This window comes from Aythya fuligula, chromosome 24, assembly GCF_009819795.1.
Source record: "Aythya fuligula isolate bAytFul2 chromosome 24, bAytFul2.pri, whole genome shotgun sequence".
Lineage (NCBI taxonomy): Eukaryota > Metazoa > Chordata > Aves > Anseriformes > Anatidae > Aythya > Aythya fuligula.
In genome coordinates, this window is record NC_045582.1 from 5927947 (window position 1) to 5953217 (window position 25271).

A 25271-nucleotide genomic window follows, 5' to 3' on the forward strand; every position below is an offset into this window, starting at 1 on the left:
CTCCTGAGTGCTGGTGTGGTGCCAGGAATCAGTGAGGGAGCCTGCCCAAGGGCTTGGGAGCCTTTTGTGGGGGCCTTTGCTCGGTGGCTGCTCCAAAGTCCCTTTCCTACGAAAACAGCCCAGAGCGGGGCTGTGGGATCAGCCAGAGCTGAGAGCCTTGGAGCATCTGTGACGCGTGAGCTTGCACGAGCTTCACTTTCATTTAGGTTCAGAGGAGTCAGAAGCCCCCTGTGTCCAGCCACCCTCGCATCACAGCCACGTCCCATCCCCTTGTGCCACCGTCTCAGGCAGCTTTCACCGCCTGCTCCCTGCGCCCCGACCCAGGGGCTCTGCCAGGCGCCCCGGTCCCAGCGGGTCCGTGGAAGCCCGGCTGGCCATCACGGCACGTCTCTCGCGTCCTGCTGGTGTGGCTCATGCCGGAGGGCTCGTAGGCTGAGGTTCACCCAAGTTCAAAGCCTGCATACCAAATAGCTCCCGCCTGCTCCATCCCGCCACACCACTCGGCTTGGCTGCCTTCCCAGACACCACTCAGCACGGCCCGGAGGGGCTGATAATGAGAGAAAACCTTGGCAAACCCCTGGAAATTTTTTACTTTTTGTTTTTCAGAGGAAACTTTGTGCAGCACGTGCAGGAGGAGCAGATTTCCAGACCTGTCCTGCCTGGGAGCAACCAGAACACAGAAGACCTTGGATGGGGATGGCACAGGGAGGAATGCAAGATGGTATTGGCTTGTGTGGAAGGAGATGATCCTTCCCTGAGGTTGCTCGTGCTTTCAGTAGCACATAAAGGAGCTGCTCCCTTCTCCACCAAGCCAGGGCACACATCCAGATGATACTGGGGTAATCTGAAGCACTGTCGTTGCCAGCAGACCCAGGGTCAATGGTCACAGCTCTAGGAGCAGGCATTGCTTCGGGGAACCCTTGCAGTTGGGGCACTGCGTGCTGGGGACATGCATGGCACTGCCTCGAGGAGCAGCACAGAGCAGCAGCAGTGGCACCAGGTGGCATCTGGTGGCTCTGCGGGAGCAGAGGGCAGCTCCCTGCTGGGGCTGGGGGAGCAGAGGAGTGGCAGGGGGATTAGGAGGCCTAGGCAGGGAGCCAGGCAAGTTGTGACCCCAGGGAAGGACAGATGGAAACCATCTGCCTCCAGGGCAGACCTTGCAAGGGCATGAGGTGGGGCGGCACCAGCCCAGCAGCTCCGGAGGCTGGGGAAAGGTGCCCAAGAGGTGCCCCGCAGGCTCCTGTAACCCAGCAGCTCTGGGACCTCTGGTGCCTGGGGCAGGTCCTGTGGCAGGGACTGGGATGCCCGTGCTGCTCCCACTGCGTGGTCCCCAAACCCATCCCTTCTGACAGCCCCACTACATGCCTGGATCAGGGCTATTTCTGTCCCACGCTCTGTACAACACCTCCAGCCCAGCATGGTGTTTCACCAGCATCCATAGCTTTCCCCATCCTTTTCCTGCACACAAGTGCTGCACACCCTGCGACCCCGCTAATTTGCGGTATTTGAGGATCCTCCTGCTCTGGCACCACAGCCCAGACCATCCCACCAGACGTCCCCCTGCCCAGAAGCATGGTGCTTCGAGGCAAAAAGCACCCAGGGAGAGCCCTGAGGTGCAGCATGGACTCTGCACAGCCCTAGCACATCGTCACTGCTGTCCCTGTCCCCTCACTGCAGACAATAAATCAGCTCAAAGAGGCGGGAGCACCCGAGGAGAGCAGCTGCCATCGCCTTGCTGCAGCTACTTCACCCTGAAAAATATCTTTGTCTCGTAGAGGAGCTGCTGTTGAAGGGAGAGCACATTTATCAGTATTTTCTGAGCACTCCCAGCTTGTCATAGTCACCAGCAGCCATGTCCCCAGCACGAGGTGGTGTGTCGGGCTTTGGCTCCATCTGGAGCTGATCAATGGCATGTGAACACAGTGAGCTTGCAGCCTTTTCCCTGAGGCCCAGAGCTCCTATCCCAGAGCTAATTAGCGCCTGATTTCTAATTACTAGGCAGTCATTTCTGGTGCTGCCTGCTAGCCTGCGTCCCCTCCTGCCTGTTGGGGCAGAGGCTGCAATGTTCGTGCATCCCCCTGGCTTGCACCCTGGCCACTGTTTGACTGAATTTCACCAAAACCAGCACAGCTGATGGGATGAGCTGGTATTTGGTGGCTGCAGGTGGTGGTTTGTCCCCTGCACACAGTGAGCAGCCCGGGGTGGCTCTCAGAACATCAGCCCTGGGATGCTGGAGCTGTGCTGGGACCCCTCTGGTAGCCACACACAGGGGCTTTTCTACAGCTTCTGGGTCACACATCATGGTGATGAGGAACTGAGGTCCCTGGGGACCCCATGGGCCAGACTGGAAGCATCTCCCTGCTATTGTCAGGCTGGTGTTAACAGCATCACCTCTGTACAATGTGGCCTCATTTCTAGTGTGCTATAGCATGGCCTGTGTGTACTGCGGGGGGGAGGGAGGGCACTTGTGCTACTAGATTGGACTTATAATAGGAAAAATGCGGGGAGAAACACCAGTTTTCAGGCCTCCTGCTACCAACATTAATGGGAATGACAAGAATGACAACAGCAGCTCCCTTGCCCAAGGAGCTCTGGCAGGTTTGTCCCTTCTGAGCACATCAGAGCAGAACAAATTCAACAGCTCACAGCCAGCCACGGCCCTTCCTGCCGCCTTTCCCCTGCAGCCCCCCCCCAGCTGAAAACACCACCTTCTTCCCAGCTGACAACAAATAGCCAGGATTTGCCTCTTCATACAAAGCCCCCTCCCTTCCTGGGTCGATAAGGTTGCTCCTCTCCACCACGGCATCTTCACTGCCCTGAATTTCCCCACGTTTTTGGCGCAACCTCATGGCAAGCAGCGATTTCCCCTAAGAACGCCATTAGTGTGCCTGCTGTTGTTTTCCTAAATTTCTTGTCTCAACTCCCTCTCACCCCCCCAGAGCAGCAAGGTGACTGGCATCCCGCAAGCCCTGACAGCCCTCGCTGTGCCTCGATGTCAACTTTCAATGCAAAATGCATTGCTTCATGTTCACTTGTGCTAAGCTTTGTCTGGTTTTGTACCCTCCCTGATGATGTTTTCAGAAGCATTAGCAGTGGATCCAATGTTAGTGCCATCAGCAGATTTCCTGGCATCAAATTCCTCTTGAACATCTTTAACCCCAAACCGAGTGCTTTGACATTTGCACCCATCCCATGGGGTGCAGGAGGTCCCCCTGGTGTTTGCAACAACCCCATATCCTGACTCAAACCAGCCCAAACCTCTGCTTGGACCCCCCCATCTCATGCTGGGAATTGGAGAGCTCGTTTTTGCTGAAACACTCCAGGTTTGGTCTATGCCATACCAGATGTCATGTTGTGGAAAAGTGAAAAGTAACCCAAAATGGCACCACTCTGTGGACAGCACAAGGTCAGTTTTGGGGCTGGAGCCCTGCCACCCACCTTTCTCACTGTGGCATCCTCGGTGTCTGACTGGGTGCTTGTCTCCTCCTCGTAGAGGTCGGACTCCTCCGAGGCAATGGGAACCTGCACCGTCAGGTTGGGGTTGTTAATGAAATTCATGTGGTCCAGTTCGTCCATGAACAAATACTCTTTCCCAGTGACTCCGTCCATGTACTCCGACTTGGGCTCCTGGCCAGTGTCCACGTGGTTCAGCGCAGAATTGTCCCCCTTGCTGGGCTCCTGCTCTTCCTCTGGGGCCACCTTCTTCCCCTTCCACAGCCTGCGGAGCAGCATGAGGACAGAGCTCTTTACAAAGTCGATCCCCCTGGTGATTCTGCCAATAGCAATCTGCAAGTTGTTCATCTCGCCATCATCATCTGATGCTGCCAGGCTATCGGCACTGAAGGAACTCAGCAGCAAAGCTAAGAACAGGTTCAGGACCTGGAGGGGACAAAAGCAAACACCAGTGATGACATCCGTCCCTGTAGACTGGAGCAGCAGAGACCAGCGATGGCCACAGAGAAGCTGCCTCCACTGAGCTTCTTGCTGGGATGCTCTCCCTCTGTTGCCCACCTCTGGGGACTGTGGAGATGCTGACCCCATCTCCTGGAGAACACAGGCATGGCCCATCTCCTGCTTGCTCCTCCCTGGGCTGCAGTGACCCCTCTGATCCATTTGCAAGCACGTCCTGTGCCTGTCACTGCTTTCGCTCTTCCCAAACGACCTCCATGTGGGTCTCCCAGGGTGTCCCTCCATCCACTCGTCTCTTCTCTGGTCACCACATGGGACCCAAGCCCATGGTGCCCACCACCAGCTGGGAAGCAGCTCAGCTCTACTCCTCTCTCCAGGGAGAAACCTCCTGCTTGTTGCCCTCCAACTGCAATTTTTTCTCTGCTTTTTGCTAGTCCAGTAGCTTGGATGCCCAGTAAGCTGCTGAGGGCCTCCAGCACCCCGAAGCCACATCCATCACCTCATCCCTTTCTATCAGCTCCCCACGGGGAGCAGCATTTCATCACCTCCCAGAAGCAATAGCAACACATGATCTCTCACCAAACCTGGGCTCCCTCCTGCTTTCCCCAGCTCTCTCCCACCACACCATGCCTGAAACGTGCTTGGACCCCAGGGCACCTCTGTGCTGATGGCATGGGCTGGCTCGCGGTGTGCCAGGCACCCAGAGCAGCACATGAGGATGGAGCAGGATGGGCTCTCTGCAGGGCCTGGGCGCATCAGCAGGACCCAGAAACACGCTTGCTGTGCAGAGCAGCCGCAGGGCCAAGCCCACAGCTGTCAGTGTTTGTGCCTTTTTGTGCCAGCAGCGTATCTGAGAAGGGAATTAGCTGCTATTCAAGGTCACTGCTGTTTTCACATGGCTCATACCATATGACTTAAACCGCATCTTTAAATAAATCCCCAGTATCCCATCAGTTTAATACTCATGTTAGGTACCAATTACAGCTAATAGTTTCTGTTGGCTCTGCCTTTTTGGACAGGAGTCTGTTACCTTGTCACCTGACGGACTTCCTCCCTTTTCCCTTAATAACTCGAAAGGAAATGCTCTAAGTGTCATTAACAGCAAAGGACGAGTGGCTGCTGCCTTATTGCTCCGGAGGGGAAAGGGGGGAAGAAACATCCCCCCCCTGCAGCCGGGATGCTGGAGAGGCTTCATGGGACAGGCTCCAGCACTTGGAAATACCTGAGACATGGCCAGGAGAGCCTGGCAGAGAGGGGGGAGCTCTGTGGGTGGCTGTGGGTTGTGCTTCTCCAGCTCGCTTTAAATGAAACCTGTGCTGCAGCCCAGAGCGGAGCTGCAAAGCTTGCCCTAAAGCTGAGGTGCGAGCTCAGGGATGACTACACCTTCCCAGTCCCATGTCTCCTCCAGGAGAGCCTCCTGGAAGGGTGCATGGGCTGTCCTGCTCCCAAATCTGCCTCCAGAATGGGAAAGGTCTCCAGGACATCCTTGGGGAGGGTCTTCAGGGAGCCTGGCTGGGATTCCCATTTTCTGCACCCCTTGTAAACTGCCCTGGAGATGCTCCTGCTGATCACGGGTGATTTTCAGCCTTGTTCAGCATTGCAACACAAATAAATGGGGTCCCCTGAGGAAGGCATGGCCATTTTCTGCTGCAGGGCCACGTGCTGCATCTACCTGGCATCACCCAGCCTAGACCCCAGCACAACCCATGCTGTTGCAGGGGCCAGCTCCAAGCCCCAAACACACTGCATGAGCCAGGGAAGCAACACAACACCCAAATCCTTTCTGTCCTCAAAAGTGGGACGCTCCATGCTGCCCTACCCTGATCCAAGCCACAGAGGAGGAGGGGGGTGGTCTGGATTTTCCCTGGAGTTGCTTTCACCCATCCAGGGCCAGAGCAGCCATGCACCGTGTGCAGGGAGGCGTCAGCAGCTCCCCGGGCAGATAGTTTTTCAAAGCAAATTCCAAAGGGCTTACACAATCCCGGCAAGTAATAGGAGCGATTCGGCAAGCCGCCGCGCTTCCCTCCCCTGCCTTGCTCCTTAAGAAGGGAGCGCGGGGCCCACACAGCCTGCAAAACAAGCTTCAAAGCCGCCAGCAAGTGGGTTACCAAGTTTAGAAAGGATTTGATGCTCGCCTGGAACTTGCAGGCAGTGAGCAGCGGTGAGCAGCTCAGGTTAGCGGGGGGCACATGGGGCCCACTGGGATCTGGGAGAAGGAGTTGTGTGCTGCAGGGGGGTCATGAGCCCCTGGGATACCACCTGGAGCACAGCAATACTGATGACCTGCTCCCAAAAGTGGCATGGAGCAAAGGGTCAGCCCTGGGGTGAGCTGGTAGCATGTGTTTATTGTTCTGCCTCTGTCCCTTGTCACCAGAGCATGGGAAGTGGGGGTGGAAACCCCAAAGACGTGTGTGGAAAAGAAAATGCAGCTTGAAGATGAGCCCTCTCAGGTCCCTGAGTTGTTCTCATATCTGCCTAAAGCCTGTCATAAAGTTTTCTGTGCCTCGGTTTCCCCTTCTGCTCCTGATCTGGTTTCAGCAGAAGGCCCTTATGGTAGAGATTGTGTCCTACTCTGCTTTGGTAAGACCTGAGCACACAGCACAGACCCACCAGCTATACGGGAGGGAGGTCAGGCCCTTGGCCTCTGCTCCTGTACAGCTCCAACAAGACCAGACCTTCCTGGGCAGCCCTATAGAAGAGCTGAGCTGGATGGCATCATCCAGAGCACGAGGGATGGAGGTGGGGACCTGTGGCCGAGGGCCTCCCCCACCTCTGGTACTCACCACAAGGTTCCCGATGACCATGACCATCATGAAGACAATGAGGCACATGGTCTGGCCGGCCACCTCCATGCAGTCCCACATGGTCTCGATCCACTCCCCGCAGAGGATGCGGAAGACGATGAGGAAGGAGTGGAAGAAGTCATGCATGTGCCAGCGGGGCAGTGTGCAGTCCAGGGAGATCTTGCACACGCACTCCATGTAGCTCTTCCCGAAGAGCTGCATCCCCACCACGGCGAAGATGAAGACGATGATGGCCAACACCAGGGTGAGATTCCCCAGAGCACCCACTGAGTTGCCAATGATCTTGATCAGCATGTTGAGGGTGGGCCAGGACTTGGCGAGTTTGAAAACCCTCAGCTGTGAGGAGCAAGGAGACAGGGTGGTGAGTTGCCTGGGGCTTTCATTGCCACAGGTGTCAGCAAGGCCGAGAGGCTGGGACCAGACCTCCACATAGAAGTTTTGTTAAGGCAGGAGGGATTAAACAGCCAACAGCTTTGCAAAGAGCACAGGCTACTGTGTTCCTTGATATTTGTATTGCCTTTAACCTGGGATGGGTTGGTGGCCACCACAAAGGACCTTGAACAAACCATTCTCCACCCTGGTGCTGCCTGCATCCCAAACCCCCTGGCACTGCTCAGCCCCATGGCACGTACCAAGCGGAAGGAGCGGAGCACGGAGAGCCCCTGCACGTTGGCCAGACCCAGCTCCACCAAGCTCAGGGTGACGATGATGCTGTCAAATATATTCCAGCCCTGCTGGAAATACTCATAGGGGTCCAACGCAATGAGCTTCAGGACCATTTCTGCTGTGAAGATTCCTGTAAAGACCTGTGGGGAACATCACACTGTCAGTTTGCTCAAAAGCCAGAGCGCCAAGCTTCTGTATGGAGTGGGTAGCACTTCATTTTGGAGCTATTTTTCATCCCTTTGAGTCTCCCAGCTGCTGCCCAGTGTGACTTGTGAGGAGCATGGGGAATGCTGGTGGCTGGGTCTGGAAAGACTTGGCCAAGGCATGTGCTGGCGGGTCGAAATTAAAAATAAGACGTTCCATTGGTAAAGGGACCCAGTACAAACACTGGCTGAATCACAGGAATTCCCAGCACCAGGAGCCGTGATGATACTGGGATGTCTTGGTGCTCCCCTGGGCCCCATGAAAGATGACACAACTTTTACACATTGCTTTTCCTGGGGCTACAACAGCCCCGTGCATTATCACATTACTCCAGAGCAGGATCAGCAATGTGACAATTAACATCCTCGATGTAATTGCATGACATAGAATGCATAGAGGGTACCCAGTGACAAATTTTGCCCTGGATGTGCATTGTGGATTGGAAGGGGAGGCTGCAGGAAGGCTTCTGCATCAGCACCCCAGAGGTTGCTCCCTGACACATTGAAGGAGAGCTGCTCCTCCTGCTGCAGGCGACACCTGGATTCCCCAGCAAAGCCCCACGGTTGCGCTGGCTCTCCTACTGGCTCTACACACAGACAGAAACCAGTGATGGCCCCAAGGAGAAGCTGGAGCTGTTTTTTGCAGCGTGACCATGCTGCTTCAAGCAACAGCCAATTAATCCCCTTGTATTTCCTGAATGAAACCAGAGACAAAGCAGCTATGTGCTGAGCGTCACCCTGCCTGCTTGGGGCTCGGGCCCCGGCATGTGTCACCCGCGTGCTTGTGCACGGAGAGGTCCCGGCAGGTGCTGGAGCAGGGCAAGGTGGCAGGAGAGAAGATGAAGTCCTCCCTCCCCTCTCTCCCAGCCCTTGGCTGAACTTCCCAGAGCAACCAGGGGCCTCCTGGGCCTGTCCCCCCAGCAGCTTGCATCCAGCTGAAAACCCTTTACCCTGAGCTCCAGGGAGGAGCAGCCACAGCTTGGTGTTAAATGTGCCCATGAAATCAGAACAGCCCAGATTTGCAGTGATTTCACTGGGAAGTCTTAATCGTTATTATTATATATTTTTAATGCTGGTAGCACCACTACCTTCTGCTCAGCAGGGACCTTTCCCTCCCAGCACGAGTGAGCCACCCAGCACCATGAGGCCACTGCGGCTCAGGCCAGGGCTGGCGGCAGCTTCTGCCTGACCTGGGCTGAGATATAGGAGCTGGCCCTACAGAACAGCCCCGGAAAGCCACATCCACATTGGGATCAACCAGGTGAGATGGGCACCTGCCCAGGAGCTGCAGCAGGAGAGCAGGGGATGATGGAGCCCCACTACCACATCACCTCTGCTGCTGCCCCTTAATCTGAAAAGTCCTGGAGCCCATCCCATCCCAGGGATGCTGTGACCAGACCTCCCGAGTATCTTCTCAGCAGCTGGGAAGGACTTCCAGCACACTGTTCTGGTGAGATGAGGGGAGTGGTGAGGATCATCCCACCAGGCTTTGGCTGCTATGGCTCTAAACAGGGAAGGACGGGGCACCAGGTGCTGCCTACCAGGTTCCCCACAGTCAGCACGTTCTCAAACTCCTCCGTCATGGGGTAGTGCTCCATGGCCATGAAGAGCGTGTTGAGCACGATGCAGATGGTGATGCCCAGGTCCACAAAGGGGTCCATCACCACCAGCTTGACAAACTCCTTCAGCTTCAGCCATGGAAGGCAGCAGTCCCAGATCAGGAACGTGTGAGCAAATTTGTACCACCAAGGTGGGCACTTCTGGTGAGCCTCCTCCAGCTCTGAGGGCAGGAAGGAAAAACTGAAATCAGCCTGGGCTTCTCCTGCCCTCCCCATGGTGGGCCAAGTGTGAACCCACCAGAAGAGACCTCTGCTGAGGTTCTGGATCCAGCCCTAGGCAACCTACAGGATGCATTTGTGGGCTGAGTGAAGGTGCCTGGGCACACTGGCTCTCCAGGAGGGCAGGGCTCAGGCTCCTGGTACTGCTGAGCCTGTGGCACTTTTTGCTAAAATTAAGATAGGAGCTCTTGGGAAACTGCTCAACAGTTCTTGATTTACTCCAAAGACTGCTGTAATCAACTGCAATCCCATTCTTTTGCATGAGAAATTGTATGATTTCCTCTGGGCAGCACCCTTGTGAAATGGGATGAAGTACCTTGCTTGAACACCACTGCTGTATATCAACCCCACATGGAGACCCTGGGCCCAGAGCTGCCCCTTGCATGGGGCTGGAGATGTGTGACAGCCCCTGGCACACGCTGAGCACTCCCTGCCCACCCACCCACCCTGGTCGGGCTCAAACAGCTGGTGCACGGAGTCTGCACCTGGGTGAGGACGTACCTTCCATGGTGTTGGAGATGACGCTGATGGCACTCCCCACTCTCTTCTCAAGGCCTGGACCATCTTGGTTGCCCACAGTGAGGTGGTTGTAGTCTGATTTCTCCGTCTCATTGCCTGGGTTGAACTAGAAGAGGAGGCCACAGGGGATGACTGTGTTTTTAATGCACTTAAAGATTGAGAAGATGAAAAAAAAAAAAAAAAAAAAAAAAAAAGGGCATGGGGGCATGGTCTAGACAGACCTTGGGGTGCAATGTGGGAGCTGCAGTTTGGCTGCAGAACGGCTGCTAGGACCCACTATAAAGTGGGCACTTGTAAGAGAGCTTTGGGGTTGCGTTGGGGCATGACACCCAGCACTGCAGCAGCAGTGCTGCACTCTGTGGGGTGAGAAGGCTGGGACGGAGCACGTACTTCAATCACCGTGGCGGACCGCTCCAGCACCACCTTGGGGACCACTCGCCCGTTGCAGTCCTTCGCCTTGTCCTGGTCACTGTTCAGGTCTGAGTCGCTCTTCTTCTCGGCCGTGCTGCTGTGCAGGGAGCCGCTGCTGGATCGCCTGTCCTGCAACTGCAGCCACCCACATCTCCATCACCCACACATCCACCAGCTTCCCAAAACCTCTGTGGGGCATGACACTACGGAGGGGGATGAATTGAGTCCTAAAACTGTCCTGAGCAAGGACTTTGTGACCCCAAAGTCTGCTGCTGCAAGATCTGGGCAAAGATGAACTCACTGACAAGCTCACATCCTAACAAGCAGTGATGAGGAATGGCAACAGTTCAGCAGCACGTGCCTGATGTCGCCAGCCTTTCCTTCTCAATGCATACCCCACCACGCTAAGCCAGGGTGAATAATTCATAAGGATGAAACTATGCAAAACCTCTAATTTCTGTCTTGCGGGAAATTTTAATCTTTGAAATGTGCTTTCATCTCAAATGGAAAGAGAAGCAAACTCTTCTGGGGTCTTGGTGAAATGGGATGTCCAAGACTTTTGGACTTGCACTGAAATTGTGAATGATTGGGTCAGAATTTCAAAACTGTTTTTCCAGAAGTTGGTTTACAATTTTTTCATTTGCACATTCTGTTGTTTCATTCTGTTTTCTCTGACAGTGATATTAATATTTGAAGTTTGCAATGCCCACTGGTAGCACTAAGCATGTCATGGCAGAGCAGGAACCTCTCTCGCTCCCTGTGGCTGCAATACATTGCGATTTCCATGCTTGGTCACTGGATGTTAATGGATCCAAGTACCCATTTCTCATAGGTACTTTGTCCTCCCTCTCAGTCAGTTCCCTCCTTCTTCTCCTTTATTCTAGGTGACAATCAATGAGAATCATCCCTTAATAAAGCCTTCAGGCAACTCGCTGCTTGATGTGTCCAGGGAACTAGCCAGGGCACCAGCTTCACACCTGGCCCTGGAGTCCCCATCCCTGGGGCAGGGCTTGCTCAGCCCCATCCTGTGAACAGCAGCAGCCTGATAAGAGCAAGCCACTTCCTTGGAGGATGCTGTGGCTCAGCACAGATAAGCAAAGAGAGAGAGAGAGGCTCTAGAGAGAGGAAAACACTGCTTTGTATCTCTCTCTACATGTGAGGAAGCTGTCTTTTGCCCAGACTGATTATTAGATTTACAGACATGTCTCCTGCTGATGTATGCCAAAATGATGACTAGAGATAAAAGATGTCTGGGCAGCAGTATCAAACATCAGAGAAACTCTTGCTCACATTTTTGTAGGTGTATTGTGCTGAAAAGAGAAACCCATGGACCAGAAAGGGGCTAAGATAACACCCAGAACTGCAATGGAGCAAACGGATGGACACCAGGCACCTCTAGAGACCACCTGATAATACCACCTGAAATGAATACCAGTGCATACCCTGCTGTAGATGTGCACACGTTGGGGCACAGCTGCAAGGCTGGACCCCCAAAACTGTCTCTCTGCTCCTGTAAGGACACCAGAACCTCTGTGAGCAAGATTCAGGGTCTCTTGGGTCTTCTCTTCTGTTTCCAGTGTTGGTCAAAATTATCAAACTTTGCTGCAACTGCCCTATCTCTCTTGAGTGGTTCTTTCATGCCCTGATTGTAACCTACCCCTGCAGGCTCTCTGCTAGGTTTCCTGCTCTTGATGTGCTGCAGAAGTACCTATTATTAGCTCTGGTGTCCTTCCTGCCTCGTTTCTCACCTCTTCCTTTCAAGCTGTGCTGGACCTGTGCTGCACCTCTCTGCTGCCTCCCAGTGCTCCTTTTGTTGGTCTGTGGATATGGGAATTTAATATTTTCAGCCTTTTATTCCCACCACCTTCTCTCCCCGCACCCCTCCCCCTTTCCCCCCCCCCCCGAGAATATGTCAACTTTTGGATTCAGCTGGTGACCCCAGAATAGGTACTCAGTTCTCACCTTTGCTTGGTAGGGAGCAAGAGGGGCTTATTCTTAGATTTTACGGAAATAGGAATATGACCACACTTGTCACTGCCTCTCCTTTTCTCCCTTTATTCCTAAGGTCCCTCATCGTGGCCTCAATGCTTTCCACCAACCTGCTTCTCTTGCTCCTCCTGGTGCTTCTTCAGCTGCTCCATGAGCTGCTGAAATTCCTCCTCCTTCTGCTGCGCCTCCAGCATTGTGGCGTCGTTTTGTTCCGCATAGGCCATGGCCACCACCGCCAGGATGAGGTTGATTAGGTAGAAGGAACCCAGGAATATAACCACCACGAAGAAGATCATGTATGTTTTCCCTGCTGCACGCAGGGTCTGTGGGAAGGGGAGGAACAGGCTGCCACACCTCCTCAGCATGGTTTCTGTTTGGTAGTAATGAATGAGAATCCTTGCTCTGGGCACCCTCCCATTCACGGTAGTGATGTAAGATTTTGCTCCCATTTTCCCTGAGGGCTGCTCACTGCCCAGCTGACCTTCCTACAGTCTACAGCACTGGGTTAGGATTGGTGTGGAAAGGCTGGAGGTCTCGCCAAAGCCATCCACACTGCCCTGTGCCCATCGGTAGCCCGGGGCAGGTGTGCATAGAGATGGGGATGACATTCACAGACCTGCACCCTGGGACAGGGGCTGATGTCCCAGAGCCCGACTGCTCAGGTCTCATTCCTGGGACAAGTTCTTCTCTAATTCTGCATCCGGGTGCCATCGCCTCCAGAGGACACAGGCACTGGCTTGCCCTTCTTATCTAATCAGTCCTGGAGCTGGGGCTGCATCCATTTGGCCAGGAGAATTTCATGGTGTCTGCAGCTTCTACCTATAGGATACCTCAGTCCAGGGGACAACCAACCTAAGAGAGAGGGTAAGACAACTATCTCAAGCTGGAGATGTACCAGATACTCCTGTAAATCCCTGATTTCCCTGATATGCTGACAGCACCCCTGAAGCATAGCTGGGCTTTGAGAGCATCCTGCACCACTGAGGGTGGGGAGCTGGACAAGACTCCTCATTAGTGCTGATCCTCATTAGTTCCCTGAACTAACGATCCCATAAATAGCCAACCAAGTGACTTTTTACCTGTCCTAGGCCAGGGGCAGCACTGAAGTGATAGTATTTGCATGGAAGGTATAAATATACAAAATAAATAAATGAAATAAAAGTTGAGACCAGTGCCCAGAGGGATGGGTGACTGAAGCCATGTGCCGGGGTCCCACAAGCACCTACCAGCTGGAAGAGGTTCTCCCAGAAGTCCTGCGTCATGAGGCGGAACAGCGCCAGGAAAGCCCAGCTGAAGGTGTCGTAGCTGGTGTAGCCATAGTTGGGGTTCCTCCCTGCCTTCATGCACTCGTATCCCTCAGGGCACTTCCTGCCAAAGGTCAGCCGGCATCAGGCCCTGCCACAGCCCCATGTGCACCCTCAGCCTGCAGAGCGTTTTGGGTTCCAAGGGACCCTTAAAGACCGTCTAGATGTCTGCCACGGGCCATTTTTCCCTGCATCATGTTGATCAAAGCCCCACTGACCCAACATTGAACACTTGCAGTGACAGGGCATACACTGCTTTTCTGGGCAGCCTGTTCCAACAAGCTGATTGTTCCAGCCTGCAGGTGGGAACATGCTATGTTTTCTGCATCAGAAACATGCTCACAAGGGTGCTGTTGACATGCCCAGACTGTTCAGTGGTCCTGCAGGCTGCCTTGAACCCCCCCCCAGGGAGCCAGAGGGGCCAGCAGCATGAGCTGCACTCACCCAGCATCGCTGCTGTTCCCGCAGAGCAGGGCATCGAGCGCTCCCTCCAGAAAGTAGAAATTTGCTTCGCAGATAGGGAAAGAGCAGGACACAGGAAAACAAACAAACAAACAAAAAACAACAACAACAAGAAACACAAACATTGACTTTCAAGTTCTTGGCAGCTCCTCACTGTCAGGGAAACCATCCCAGCTCCCAGCACTGGGCTCTGGGCTGTCTCCTGCCTGCTGACTTTGCTATCTGTGCTGCACTACTTGGCGCCAGCTCAGACCTCACAGCATTGTTTCACCTGCCCAGCTGGATGGCTCCAAGCCCACAAAGAGCTCTGGAAAACAGCCAAGTGGCAGGGCCAGGCCTCGTGGGAAGGTAGACTAGCAGATGGTCAAAGGGACGATACCAGCACAGGTGTTCACAGGGATGGATGAAAGCACTGGGAGGTGACAGGGCTCAGATGAGTGAACACTGGTACCTCTGCAGACCGTTTGCCTGGGATCCAAAAAGCCTGGGGAAATGGCCCATTGCCATTTCCCCATCCTGCTGCTCCCATCCCAACAAGCCCCTCCCTGGTGGAAAACCCCACCTGTTCACAGCCATGAGACCAGAACTCCCTAAAGCTCATCCCTCAAGTTCAGGCACAGACCCACAACCACAGCAGCTGCCAAGACGTGCTACCACCAGTCACCTGCCCCAGGGACACAGAGATGAGCCCCTCGAGACACCCACCCATGGCCTCAAGCACCACCTAGCACAGCAACAGGGACCTATACTGGGATTTCTGGAGCTTCCTAGGAGCACCCGTGGCCGTGCGTGCCTTCTTGCAACCTGGCTTTTATTTAACCTCTGTGGAAAGTGTTGTCCCATTCATGAAGCTCCAGGCAACGTGTTTTTGGCTTGGCCCCAGGAGCTGCTAACCTGAAGGCAGAGCTGCAGGGTGCTGTTGCTATTTGCACTGCGCTCATTAGATTCTATATATTGAATTTGCACCCCTGCATAGAAGCCTTCCTGTAATTAATGCCAGAGCTACTTCCACAGCTGGTCAAAACAGCTCAGCTGTGTCGTAACCCAACCTTCTGCTGAGCTTGGAGTGCCCAAAATGGGATGTGAAACCTCTCTGTTAGAGACCATCCCCAAGGCACAGATTGCTCTAGGCAAGTCTGCTTTCACTCTGTAACCCACGTGAATTTTTCCAAGTGTTTTCCAACACAGTATTGCTTTTGGATGCTTTTTTTTTTTTTTTTTTTTTTTTTTTTTTTGGGGGGGGGGGGTACTGGGTCTGGCAAGTGCTCAGTTTGGTTGTACAATGTGAGGTTTGGTCAGAAGTTCAAAGTCAGAGCCTTTGTTTGGGACTGGGCTTTCCCCAGGGTCTGGGAGCCAGAAGGAGTTGGGAGGAAAAAAAAAAGAAATAAAGCCACGATTAGTCAAAAGTCCATTCCATAGGAAAACAACAACTAAAGGCAAATGAAAACCTTTCTGATAGGTTTTCCAAGATCTTTACATTTTCATGGAGTGTTTTATAAAAAACAAGAGAAACTCATAACACTTTTTGGGCCAAACTCATCTCTAAGAAGTGGTAGTAATGTAGCAAACATGAAGACCTGTCCAAGGACCTGTGCTTGATCCCACCTCTCCTCCTTTCTCTCCTGTTGGCTGTCACGGTGTTGCACATCGTGCTAGCCAGAGGCAGAGTACTTGGGGAAGGACCCTGCTCTGAAGCAATAGTGAAAATGGGAAATGTCATTCCTGCATCCCTCTGGTTGTCCACCCCAAGTCCCATCTCCTCATGGAGGGTTGCATCCCCTTGCTGCGATCAGACGGAGCAGTCATCCCTCAGAGCGCACCCTGATGAGGAAGAGTGAGACCTTGCTATCACAGGGCAGAGATGGAGATGCCGTTTTGTCCAGTTGCCTCCCTAGCCTGCAACATTTCTGGAAGAGTCTGGCATGCCAAGGGGACTGCATTTTCCCTGACAAGGAGGATTTAAGCCCATCTGTCCATTCTCTGAGTATGCACATCCATCATCTCAACCACCATCCATATCTCCTTGTAAAACCCAAACCCTGTTGAAGCACCTCAGCAGGAAGACCCATCAGAACAAACTGTCTTGGTCGGACATGGAGGAAGAGAGGGGTAAACCAAGGAGCGAGGAGTGTGATGTGCTCGATGGAGAAGGAGAGCAGCAAGCATTTACCTTCATCGTTGATGTAGGCCTCAAAATCAAACGTGCTGTTGCTGGTGAAGTTGCTGTCAATACTGTCGGTGAAGTTGCTGTACAGCGTTGCATTGGCCAATGTGTCGTTGTCCAGCCCGAAGTCCCCCAGCAAGGTGTCATTGAGGGGGGGCCACCGCACACACTTGTGCCGGAGGTTTCCCATGAAGAGCTGGAGGCCAATGAGGGCAAAGACACTCAGGCAGAAGACAGTGAGGATCATGACATCCGAGAGTTTCTTCACTGACTGGATGAGCGCCCCAACGATCGTCTTCAGCCCTAGGAGGGAGGCGTTGCTGCTGAGCTAATTGCTGGTTTGCGGCTGGTGGAGATCACGCTATGGTGCTCCCCAGAGGGGCTGGATCTGGTGGGGATACGCAGTATCACCAGTTTCACCCCATGGACCCAGACCCACTGCCCTGCCCCACACTGCATCCTGGCTACCCCTCTGTCCCCACACATGGCTGGGCAGCATCGACCCTTCCCCAGATTTGTCCCTGTGGGAGGGGGGCAGCCAGGCCTCCCTGCACTAGCTTTGATCTCAGCATCACAACTCAAAGCCCATCCCATTTGGCTGTACACTTTTCCCAAATGCCTCAATCCTGCCATTTTTGCCCCAAACCACCAGGACAGATCACTTTGCTGTGGCACACGGGGAAGCAGTTCGCCAGCCCAGCTGGAAGATGCTCAGCACCGCTCTTGGTTCTGGCTGTACAAAAGACTCCATGGTCCAAAACCCCTGTGTATGCTGTGGCCAGAAGCCCAGCTGGTCCATTCCAGGCAGAAAAACCCTCAGACATTCGAGCAGAGGTGATGGAAATGACAGTTTGCATTAAGCACTAGGATTAACTTGCTTCCTTTGCAGATGGCAGCAGGGAGGAGGCTTGCCTGTGGATCCTCACTGGGCTTTTTATGAAGAATTGTTGTTCCTATCTGTGTGCATGATGGGTGACGCCAGGACATCCTGACATTGATCTTAAAGCAGCTCGGAGCAATGTGTATGGAGGCAGTTCTCCAAAGATGCAGGGTTCTTAGCCCTGTCATCATGCCAGTTCCCCCCTGCCCAAACTATTTAGGTAAAACCCTGATCTCCAAGGGCTTGTCTATGTTGGGAAAATGCTTAGGACAGCCGTTCAAAAACAGCTTATTTTTGAAACTGCTATTTCTGTAGAGCCTCTTGGGGGGATGTCATTCCAGAAATAAGAGCCTTGGGACCAAGAAAGAAACTTACATTTTCCTAAAGGCAGATTTTAGCCTGTTTGATGGAGGCAAAATAAAACCTTTCAAATAGAACCCAAAAGATGTGGAAGCTACAGGAACAAAAGATGAAGCAGGATTTTTCCACGACAACAAATTATCACTCACAGCTCAATCTCACACTTCTTCTGGGGGTCTGACCTATGGTTTCTGTATGCTTCCACTGGCTGGTACTGACATGGGGCATTGAAATTGTATCAGATGCGGGAAACAGATACCAGAGTTATTTGATAACAAGCTCCTGATACCCTGGGCTGGATATTTGGGTTGATATAAAGTGCTCACTGTTTAGCACTTGCACCACAATCCACTAAATACCCCAACCCTGGCACAAGAGCAGCCAGCTGTGGGGACAAAACTAGGCTTTACGAACTAGGTAAGAAGGGGGATGGGGATGAAATAAGGCTTGTTAGAGGTGTGCCAGGGGAAACAATGTCAGGGCCAGGGAGAAGGCAATGGTCCAACTGAAGTACATCTACAGTAATGCATGCAGCATGGGCAACAAACAAGAGGTACTGGAAGCCATCGTGCAGCATGCAAGCTATGACTTGGTTGCCATCACTGAAACGTGGTGGGACCACTCCCATAACTGGAGTGCTGCAACGTCTGGCTATAAGCTCTTCAGAAGGGATAGGCAGCATGGAAGGGGTGGTGGTGTGGCTCTCTATATTAGAGAGAGTTTTGATGCTGTGAAACTCGAGACTGGGAATGATAAGGTTGAGTCCCTATGCGTTAGGATCAGTGGGAAGGCCAACAAGGCAAGCATCCTGGTGGGGGTCTGCTACAGACCGCCAAACCAGGATGAGGAGATGGATGAGAAGTTCTACAGGCAGCTAGCAGAAGTTGTGAAATCATCAGCACTTGTTCTCTTGGGCGACTTCAACTTCCCAGATATGTCCTGGAAATGCACTACAGCTCAGAGGAAGCAGTCTAGAAGGTTTCTGGATAGAGTGGAAGATCAGTAAAACTGCTGTCTTGGAATTCTGGAGGGCAGACTTTGAACTGTTCAGGACACTGGTTGGCAGAGTCCCTTGGGAAGCAGTTCTGAAGGGCAGAGGAGTCCAGGAAGGCTGGGCACTCCTCAAGAAGGAAATCTTAATGGCTCAGGAGCAATCTGACTTGACGTACCCAAAGACAAGCTGGCGTGGAAGAAGACTGGCCTGGCTGAACAGACAATTGTGGATAGAGCTTAGGAAAAAAAAGAGGGTTTATGATCTTTGGAAAAGAGGGTAGGCCATTCAGATGGATTATAAGGATGTAGTAAGGATGTGTAGGGCCAAAATTAGAAAGGCCAAAGCTCATCTGGAGCTCAATCTGGCTACTGCTGTTAAAGACAACAAAAAATCTTTTTACAAATACATCAATGCAAAATGAAGGACTAAGGAGAATCTCCATCCTTTAATGGATGCAGGGGGAAACCTTGTTACAAGAGATGAGGAAAAGGCGGAGGTGCTTAATGCCTTCTTTGCCTCAGTCTTTAGCGGCAATACCGGTTGTTCTCTGGATATCCAGTACCCTGAGCTGGTGGAAGGGGATGGGGAGCAGAATGTGGCCCTCACTATCCACGAGGAAATGGTTGGCGACCTGCTACAGCCCTTAGATGTATGCAAGTTGATAGGGCTGGATGGGATCCACCCAAGGGTACTGAGAGAATTGGCAGTAGAGCTGCCCATGCCGCTTTCCATCATTTATCAGCAGTCCTGGCTATCAGGGGAGGTCCCAGTCGAGTGGTGGCTAGCAAACTTGATGCCCATTTACAAGAAGGGCCAGAGGATAGAGCCGGGAAACTATAGGCCTGTTAGTTTGACTTCAGTGCCAGGGAAGCTCATGGAGCAGATTGTCTTGAGTGTCATCACATGGCACTTGCAGGGCAAGCAGGCAATCAGGCCCAGTCAGCATGGGTTTATGAAAGGCAGGTCCTGCTTCACGAACCTGATCTCCTACAACAAAGTGACACGCTTAGTGGATGAGGGAAAGGCTGTGGATGTGGCCTACCTTGACTTCAGCAAGGCTTTTGATACTGTTTCCACAGCATTCTACTCAAGAAACTGGCTACTCATGGCTTGGACTGGTTTCTGTGGGTTAAAAACTGGCTGGATAGCCAGGCCCAAAGGGTTGTGGTGAATCGAGTTAAATCCAGTTGGAGGCTGATCACTAGTGGAGTTCCTCAGGGCTCAGTACTAGAGCCAGTTCTCTTTAATATCTTTATTGATGATCTGGATGAGAGGATCTAGTGCAGCCTCAGTAAGTTTGCAGATGACACCAAGTTAGGTGCGTGTGTCGATCTGCTTGAGGGTAGGATAATCTGGATAGGCTGGACTGATGGGCTGAGGCCAACTGTATGAAGTTCAACAAGGCCAAGTGCTGGGTCCTGCACTTGGGGCACAACAACCCCAAGCAGAGCTATAGGCTGGGAGATGAGTGGTTGGAAAGCTGCCTGGAAGAGAAGGACCTGGGAGTATAGTCTGCTGAAGTCTGACAGTCGGCTGAATATGAGCCAGCAGTGTGCTCAGGTGGCCAAGAAGGCCAAGAGCATCCTGGCTTGTATAGGAAACTGTGGCCAGCAGGGCTAGGGAAGTGATTGTCCCCCTGTACTTGGCTCTGGTGAGTCTGCACCTCGAGTCCTGTGTTCAGTTTTGGGCCCCTCACTCCAAGAAGGACATCAAGGTGCTCGAGTGAGTCCAGAGAAGGGCAAGAGGTCTGGTGAGGGAGTCTTATGAGGAGCAGCTGAGGAAGCTGGGTTTATTTAGCCTGGAGAAGAGGAGGCTCAGGGGCAACCTTATCACTCTCTATAGGTACCTTAAAGGATGCTGTAGCGAGGTGGGGATTCGTCTATTCTCCCACATGCCTGCTGACAGGATGAGGGGGAATGGGCTAAAGTTTTGCCAAGGGAGGTTTCTGTTGGATGTTAGGAAGAACTTCTTTACTGAAAGGGTTGTTAGGCATTGGAATGGGCTGCCCAGGGAAGTGGTGGAGTCACCATCCCTGGAGGTCTTTAAAAGACGTTTAGATGTAGAGCTTAGTGATATGGTTTAGTGGAGGAGACTTGTTAGTGTTAGGTCAGAGGTTGGACTAGGTGATCTTGGAGGTCTCTTCCAACCTAGATGATTCTGTGAAAACTGTATCAGGATCATTAATCAGGCCCATAAACCCAATGTTAGCACTTGGAACATCTCTGAGAAGCCCTAAAAACATCATGTCTGGCTTGACAGAATATTTAGTCAAACAGTGAGTGAGTGCAGCTAAATTAAAGGTGTCAAATCAGCTGGGCCTGGCCCAGATGCTTAATTACTGGGTTGAAAAAGATTTAAAAGTTTTGAATATCATGTTTTCCCCTTTTTTTTTTTTTTTTTCTTTTTTTTTTTTTTTTAGAGCTTTGAACATTGAAAACCCTGACCTCAAGGAAGGAGAAAGCATGGTGAGAAGACCCATTCTTTAAGTCCCACCTGGTATCACTGTGATGGTTTTCAAGGCACGGAGGACGCGGAAGGTCCTGAGAGCAGATATGTTCCCCAGGTCCACAAACTCAGTGATGTAGCTGCAAGATGCGAGAGGAGAAGGCATCAGGGGCTGGTCCAGGTGACCACCCCCCAAGTTCCCAGCCCTTCTCCACAGGGCCCCCCCTAAGTTCTCCTGCCCCCATCCCACCGCACTCACGCCATGGAGATGACCATGAAGTCCAGCCAATTCCATGGGTCACGCAGGAATGTAAAGTCATCAATGCAGAAGCCTCTCGACAGTATCTTGATGAGGGACTCAAAGGTGTAAATTCCAGTGAAGGTGTATCTGAAATGGGAATGGTGACCCAGGGGATGCTTATCCAGGTCCAAGGGCCAGCTCTGGAGGAAGTTTGGGCCCCAGGAGGTTTTGCTGGGCCCTGCCTCTGCCCAGTGCCGTGGGACAGTTTTTGGAAGCAAGTTCTGGAGTGTGTGGCAAGGGGCTGTTGTGTTCCTGACATGCTTCAGCACTGAGGGAGGTTCTCCCACAACCTCAGTTCACAGGGCAAACTAGGACTCCTTTGGGCATCACCCCCATGGGTGACTACCCTGCATCACCTCTGGTCCCTGTGCACGTCCCACCACCACTGCACTCTCTGCAAAACCCTGCCACAACGTGTCCATGCAGAAAAATGCTGCATTTCCCCCTTCCCACCTGGCATTCCATGCTCCTTGGCCTGGTGGATCTGCTCAGCCTCCCCACACCACCATGGTCAGCCCAACCCAACTGACAGCGGTTTCCTGTCAGGGGGCCCCCACCAGATTTTGGGCAGCTCTGAAACTCTCCTGCCCTTTGCAAGGTGCAGAGCACAGACATCCCTTTGGAGATCGAGAGGGCCACCACCATCTCCCAAGGACACCGCTTCTCTGAAGGCTGCCTGGATCCCCCTCTGACCCGCAGAGACTTACTCCACATTCTTGGACCACGCCGGTGGGTTGCTCAATGTCATAAACACGCAGTTGGTTAAAATTGTGATCATGATGAACATGCTGAATAATTTAAAACCTGGTCAAGGAGAAACACTGGGGCTGCTGCCTAATTCCCCCTTTGCATGGCTACTAATGGGGGTAGGAAGGCAAGCACTCCTGCTCCTCTTGTTCTGGCTCCCACCTTGTCCCCGAGCTCTGACTCACTCTTCCTGCAGCTCTGTCCCATGCTCACACTTTTCCACAGTCCCCTGCTCCCATGCATGGCCCTGGCCTCGCTTTCTGCTCCCCTTCCCATCTCCTTGGTGTTCCCTCCTCTCCATCACCCCAGGATACAACTTCTCAGATCCTTCTGCCACAGTCACTGCTCCTAGTGGGGCTGCTTCCCACCTGCCCTAGGACCCCTCCTGCTCCTGAGATCCTTCCTGTTTGTCCCACTCCAGAAGTCCAATTGCTGCCCATATTGCCTCCTTTCCCATATCCCAGTGTCCTGGTTCCTCTGCCTCCCCTCTCCCAAAGAATGCCTTGAGCTCCCAAATTCAACTGCCACCCACATGGGACACGATCCTCTGCCCTGTAAACATGTTCCTTCCTTTCCAAGTCTCTCCAGACCTGGAAGACTTGGACTCCTTCCTAGGAAGCCCACCATGTAGACATCTTCCCTGCTCCAATCAAATTGATGCTTTGAGCTCTTGGTGTCGGAGTGCTGACTGACATGAGGGCATCCCAAACCCACTCCTTGGGAAGGGGCAAAAGCACTGGGATGGCTCTTGGCCATGGTGGGAACCTGCCCATGAGAACTGCATCACAAAACACCTCTCTCAGCCCTCTCGCAGAACTGTTGGCCCTTCCTGCATCAGGATTTGCCCTGGCAACAGTGGAGCAAGGATATGAATGGATGAGCACTTTGATGGCTCCTCTCCGGATGGGGTGGAAAGGACCCAGCAGGTAGAGGGCAGGAGTCGCCGAGAAGCGGAAGATGGACTTCCCTTTGTTGAGGACTATGAAAGTCTGCAGAGAAAAAAGAGGTGATGCATTAATCCTGCTGCACATCCCTAAACCCCCATGGAGGATGCAGTGCCATTAGAGGCGAGGGTTCTGTGCATATTTTCAATCTCCAAAAGCTTGAGAATTTGTAATGGAAAGGATGCTCTGCTTCAGAGGAGAAGCAACCAGAGCAATTTGGGGCTGTGGCTCTCCAAGGTGGGCTCAGAAGATATGCAGAAGCACAGGTGAAAGAAGGGGAGGTCCATTTTTTTTTTTTTTGGGGGGGGGGGGGGGGGAGGGGCAGGGTGTCTTGCTTAGCTCATGGGCTAAGCTCTGTCCCTCACCTTCTTATCCTTGTAGAAAGGGTCCAGGTCCTCCAGGGGTGTCCCGATGAGCTCCACGGGGGGGTCACCATAGATGAGGGGCAGGTTCTTGCCAGCTTCCAGGTCACTGCTGGGCTTGAGCTCCTCTTCCTCGGGCAGCTCCACCTGCTGCCGCTTTATCTTGAGCGCCTCTGCCTCGGCGATGCGCTGCTCGATGGCAGCCAGCGACTCGGGGGTGAAGGGGCGGAGGTTCTCGGGGCCCGGGATGTGCGGCAGGCCGGCCATGCTCTCATTCTGCTCGCAGGTCACCTGCGCTCGGCCTGCTGGGGAGAGGGTGGGCTGAGGGGTCGATGCTGGGTGGTGCTATGTGGAGGGCATTTAGAGACTTGGCTACTGAAGCTGGATGGTGGCAAGACCTTAGTGGGCTTCTGCAGGTGGCTTTATTTCAGCCAGCAGCTCCAGAACTGTTGTAATCATAAAAAAAGATGCATGGATTGCACGTAGATGGACACACACAGCCTGCAGGCACCCTTTCCGTTTCTTCCACACAGACCCAACCATGAGGCACCATCTCATGAGACTTTTCTCAGGGCACTGCACCAGCCGAGCAGCTGCATCCCTGGCACCAGCCAGCTGATTCGATGTGCAGCTTAAGACAAGACAGGGTTGTTCAATGAGACCAGACACCTCCAGAACCAGTAGCACCACCCCTGCTCTTTCCCCTTTGTTTTTGCTTTTATATGCAAGCAGCTTGCATGGCTCAGAGCAAGAGGGTCCTGAGCCGGAGGAGCCCGGTCCCATGGGCCAGTGGCCATTCCACAGCTCCCATCCCCATGAGGACACACAAGTGATCTGTGGCTCTGTGCCCAACAGCAAGGAGTTAAGGGTTATCTCGAGCCAGAAAGCAATAGTGGCACTAGCACAGGGCCACCCTCCAAACCAGAATAGGATGAGCCATTTGGAAGTGATAAGGTGGCTCCACAGAGAAGCAGAGCAACTAAAAGCATTGCAGAGAAGGTGCAGAGCAGATGGGTGACAGCACCCAGAGGCTGTAGCACCCAGCAAGGGCTTTCTGGGCACCAGGGATGTTCTTGCTTGGTGGCATCTTGCCTCAGCTCCACCCACAAAAACCAACTTGCATCAGAGGTGAATTTTCAGGAAATTTTGCTGGTTTCATGGGGTTTCACCCAGAATCTTGAAGTTGACTAAAATTAGCTTTCTGAAAAATATCAGTGTCAGAGTCGGAGGTGGAGGGAAATGTTTTTTGTTCTGGTTTCACCATTGTTAAAAAAAGTGAAGTGCAGTGATGAAAAAAAAAATGATCTGAAAACTAAAGATTAAGATGTTTTGCTTAAAGAAAAAAAAAAAAAAAAAAAAAAAAAAAAAAAAACCAAAACCAAACTGAAATAGGGAAATTCAAGACCAGTGTTGCCTGTAGCAGCGCCCCAATATTTTGGGGAAGGTGAGGTGTGGAGATGCACACCCTCCCCTACACAAGCATCCCACCAACAAGCAGAGCCCTGAGCATCAACTCCTCCATGCACCAATGCTTTGCACAATACTGCTGGACAGCTGCCCCTGAAAGAGCATTAGTGTCAGTACTCCTACCCCCAACCTCAAACCATGCTTAAAGCTGGGAGACCAAAACTTCTAGCCCTTTGTAATTAATGAGAAGTGGACATTTATAGCTCTGGTGGGAAAAGCTATGCTAGGTGCACAGCCAGTATCGACACATTCTTTTACTGATTATAAATCCCAGCAATAAATGCAAAGGCAAAGGGAGGTATTGATTTCAAGCTGTGGTGGATAACTGAATTTTAGGGACTGCCACGCTCCCTTACTAGTGCTGCTGAATTGAATCTTAGCATGCAAAATGGATTTCCTGCTGTCAAGGGCTGGTGATCCCTGCAGCGGCACAGTGCCCACCCCGAGATGCAACCAAAGGGCAGGGACCCACACCATCACTGTGCCCAAGCAGCCCCTACCC

The 25271-nt window shown here is 52.8% G+C and overlaps 1 protein-coding gene across 1 annotated transcript in view; it reads right to left on the minus strand.

The window, feature by feature from the left end:
- The window catches only part of SCN4A (sodium voltage-gated channel alpha subunit 4), a 33234-nt gene extending 9665 nt beyond the window's left edge, over nucleotides 1-23569 (minus strand). The window contains exons 1-15 of the mRNA XM_032202686.1: nucleotides 23306-23569; nucleotides 22867-22985; nucleotides 21957-22046; nucleotides 21208-21336; nucleotides 20997-21088; nucleotides 16276-16572; nucleotides 14088-14151; nucleotides 13566-13707; nucleotides 12450-12662; nucleotides 10330-10485; nucleotides 9922-10045; nucleotides 9124-9362; nucleotides 7346-7519; nucleotides 6693-7049; nucleotides 3448-3879 (exon numbers count right to left, since the gene is read on the minus strand). Coding sequence (XP_032058577.1) covers nucleotides 3448-3879; nucleotides 6693-7049; nucleotides 7346-7519; nucleotides 9124-9362; nucleotides 9922-10045; nucleotides 10330-10485; nucleotides 12450-12662; nucleotides 13566-13707; nucleotides 14088-14151; nucleotides 16276-16572; nucleotides 20997-21088; nucleotides 21208-21336; nucleotides 21957-22046; nucleotides 22867-22985; nucleotides 23306-23569 — 2892 coding nt within the window. The remainder of the gene's footprint in view (nucleotides 1-3447; nucleotides 3880-6692; nucleotides 7050-7345; nucleotides 7520-9123; nucleotides 9363-9921; nucleotides 10046-10329; nucleotides 10486-12449; nucleotides 12663-13565; nucleotides 13708-14087; nucleotides 14152-16275; nucleotides 16573-20996; nucleotides 21089-21207; nucleotides 21337-21956; nucleotides 22047-22866; nucleotides 22986-23305) is intronic.
- Nucleotides 23570-25271: the final 1702 nt, after the last annotated feature.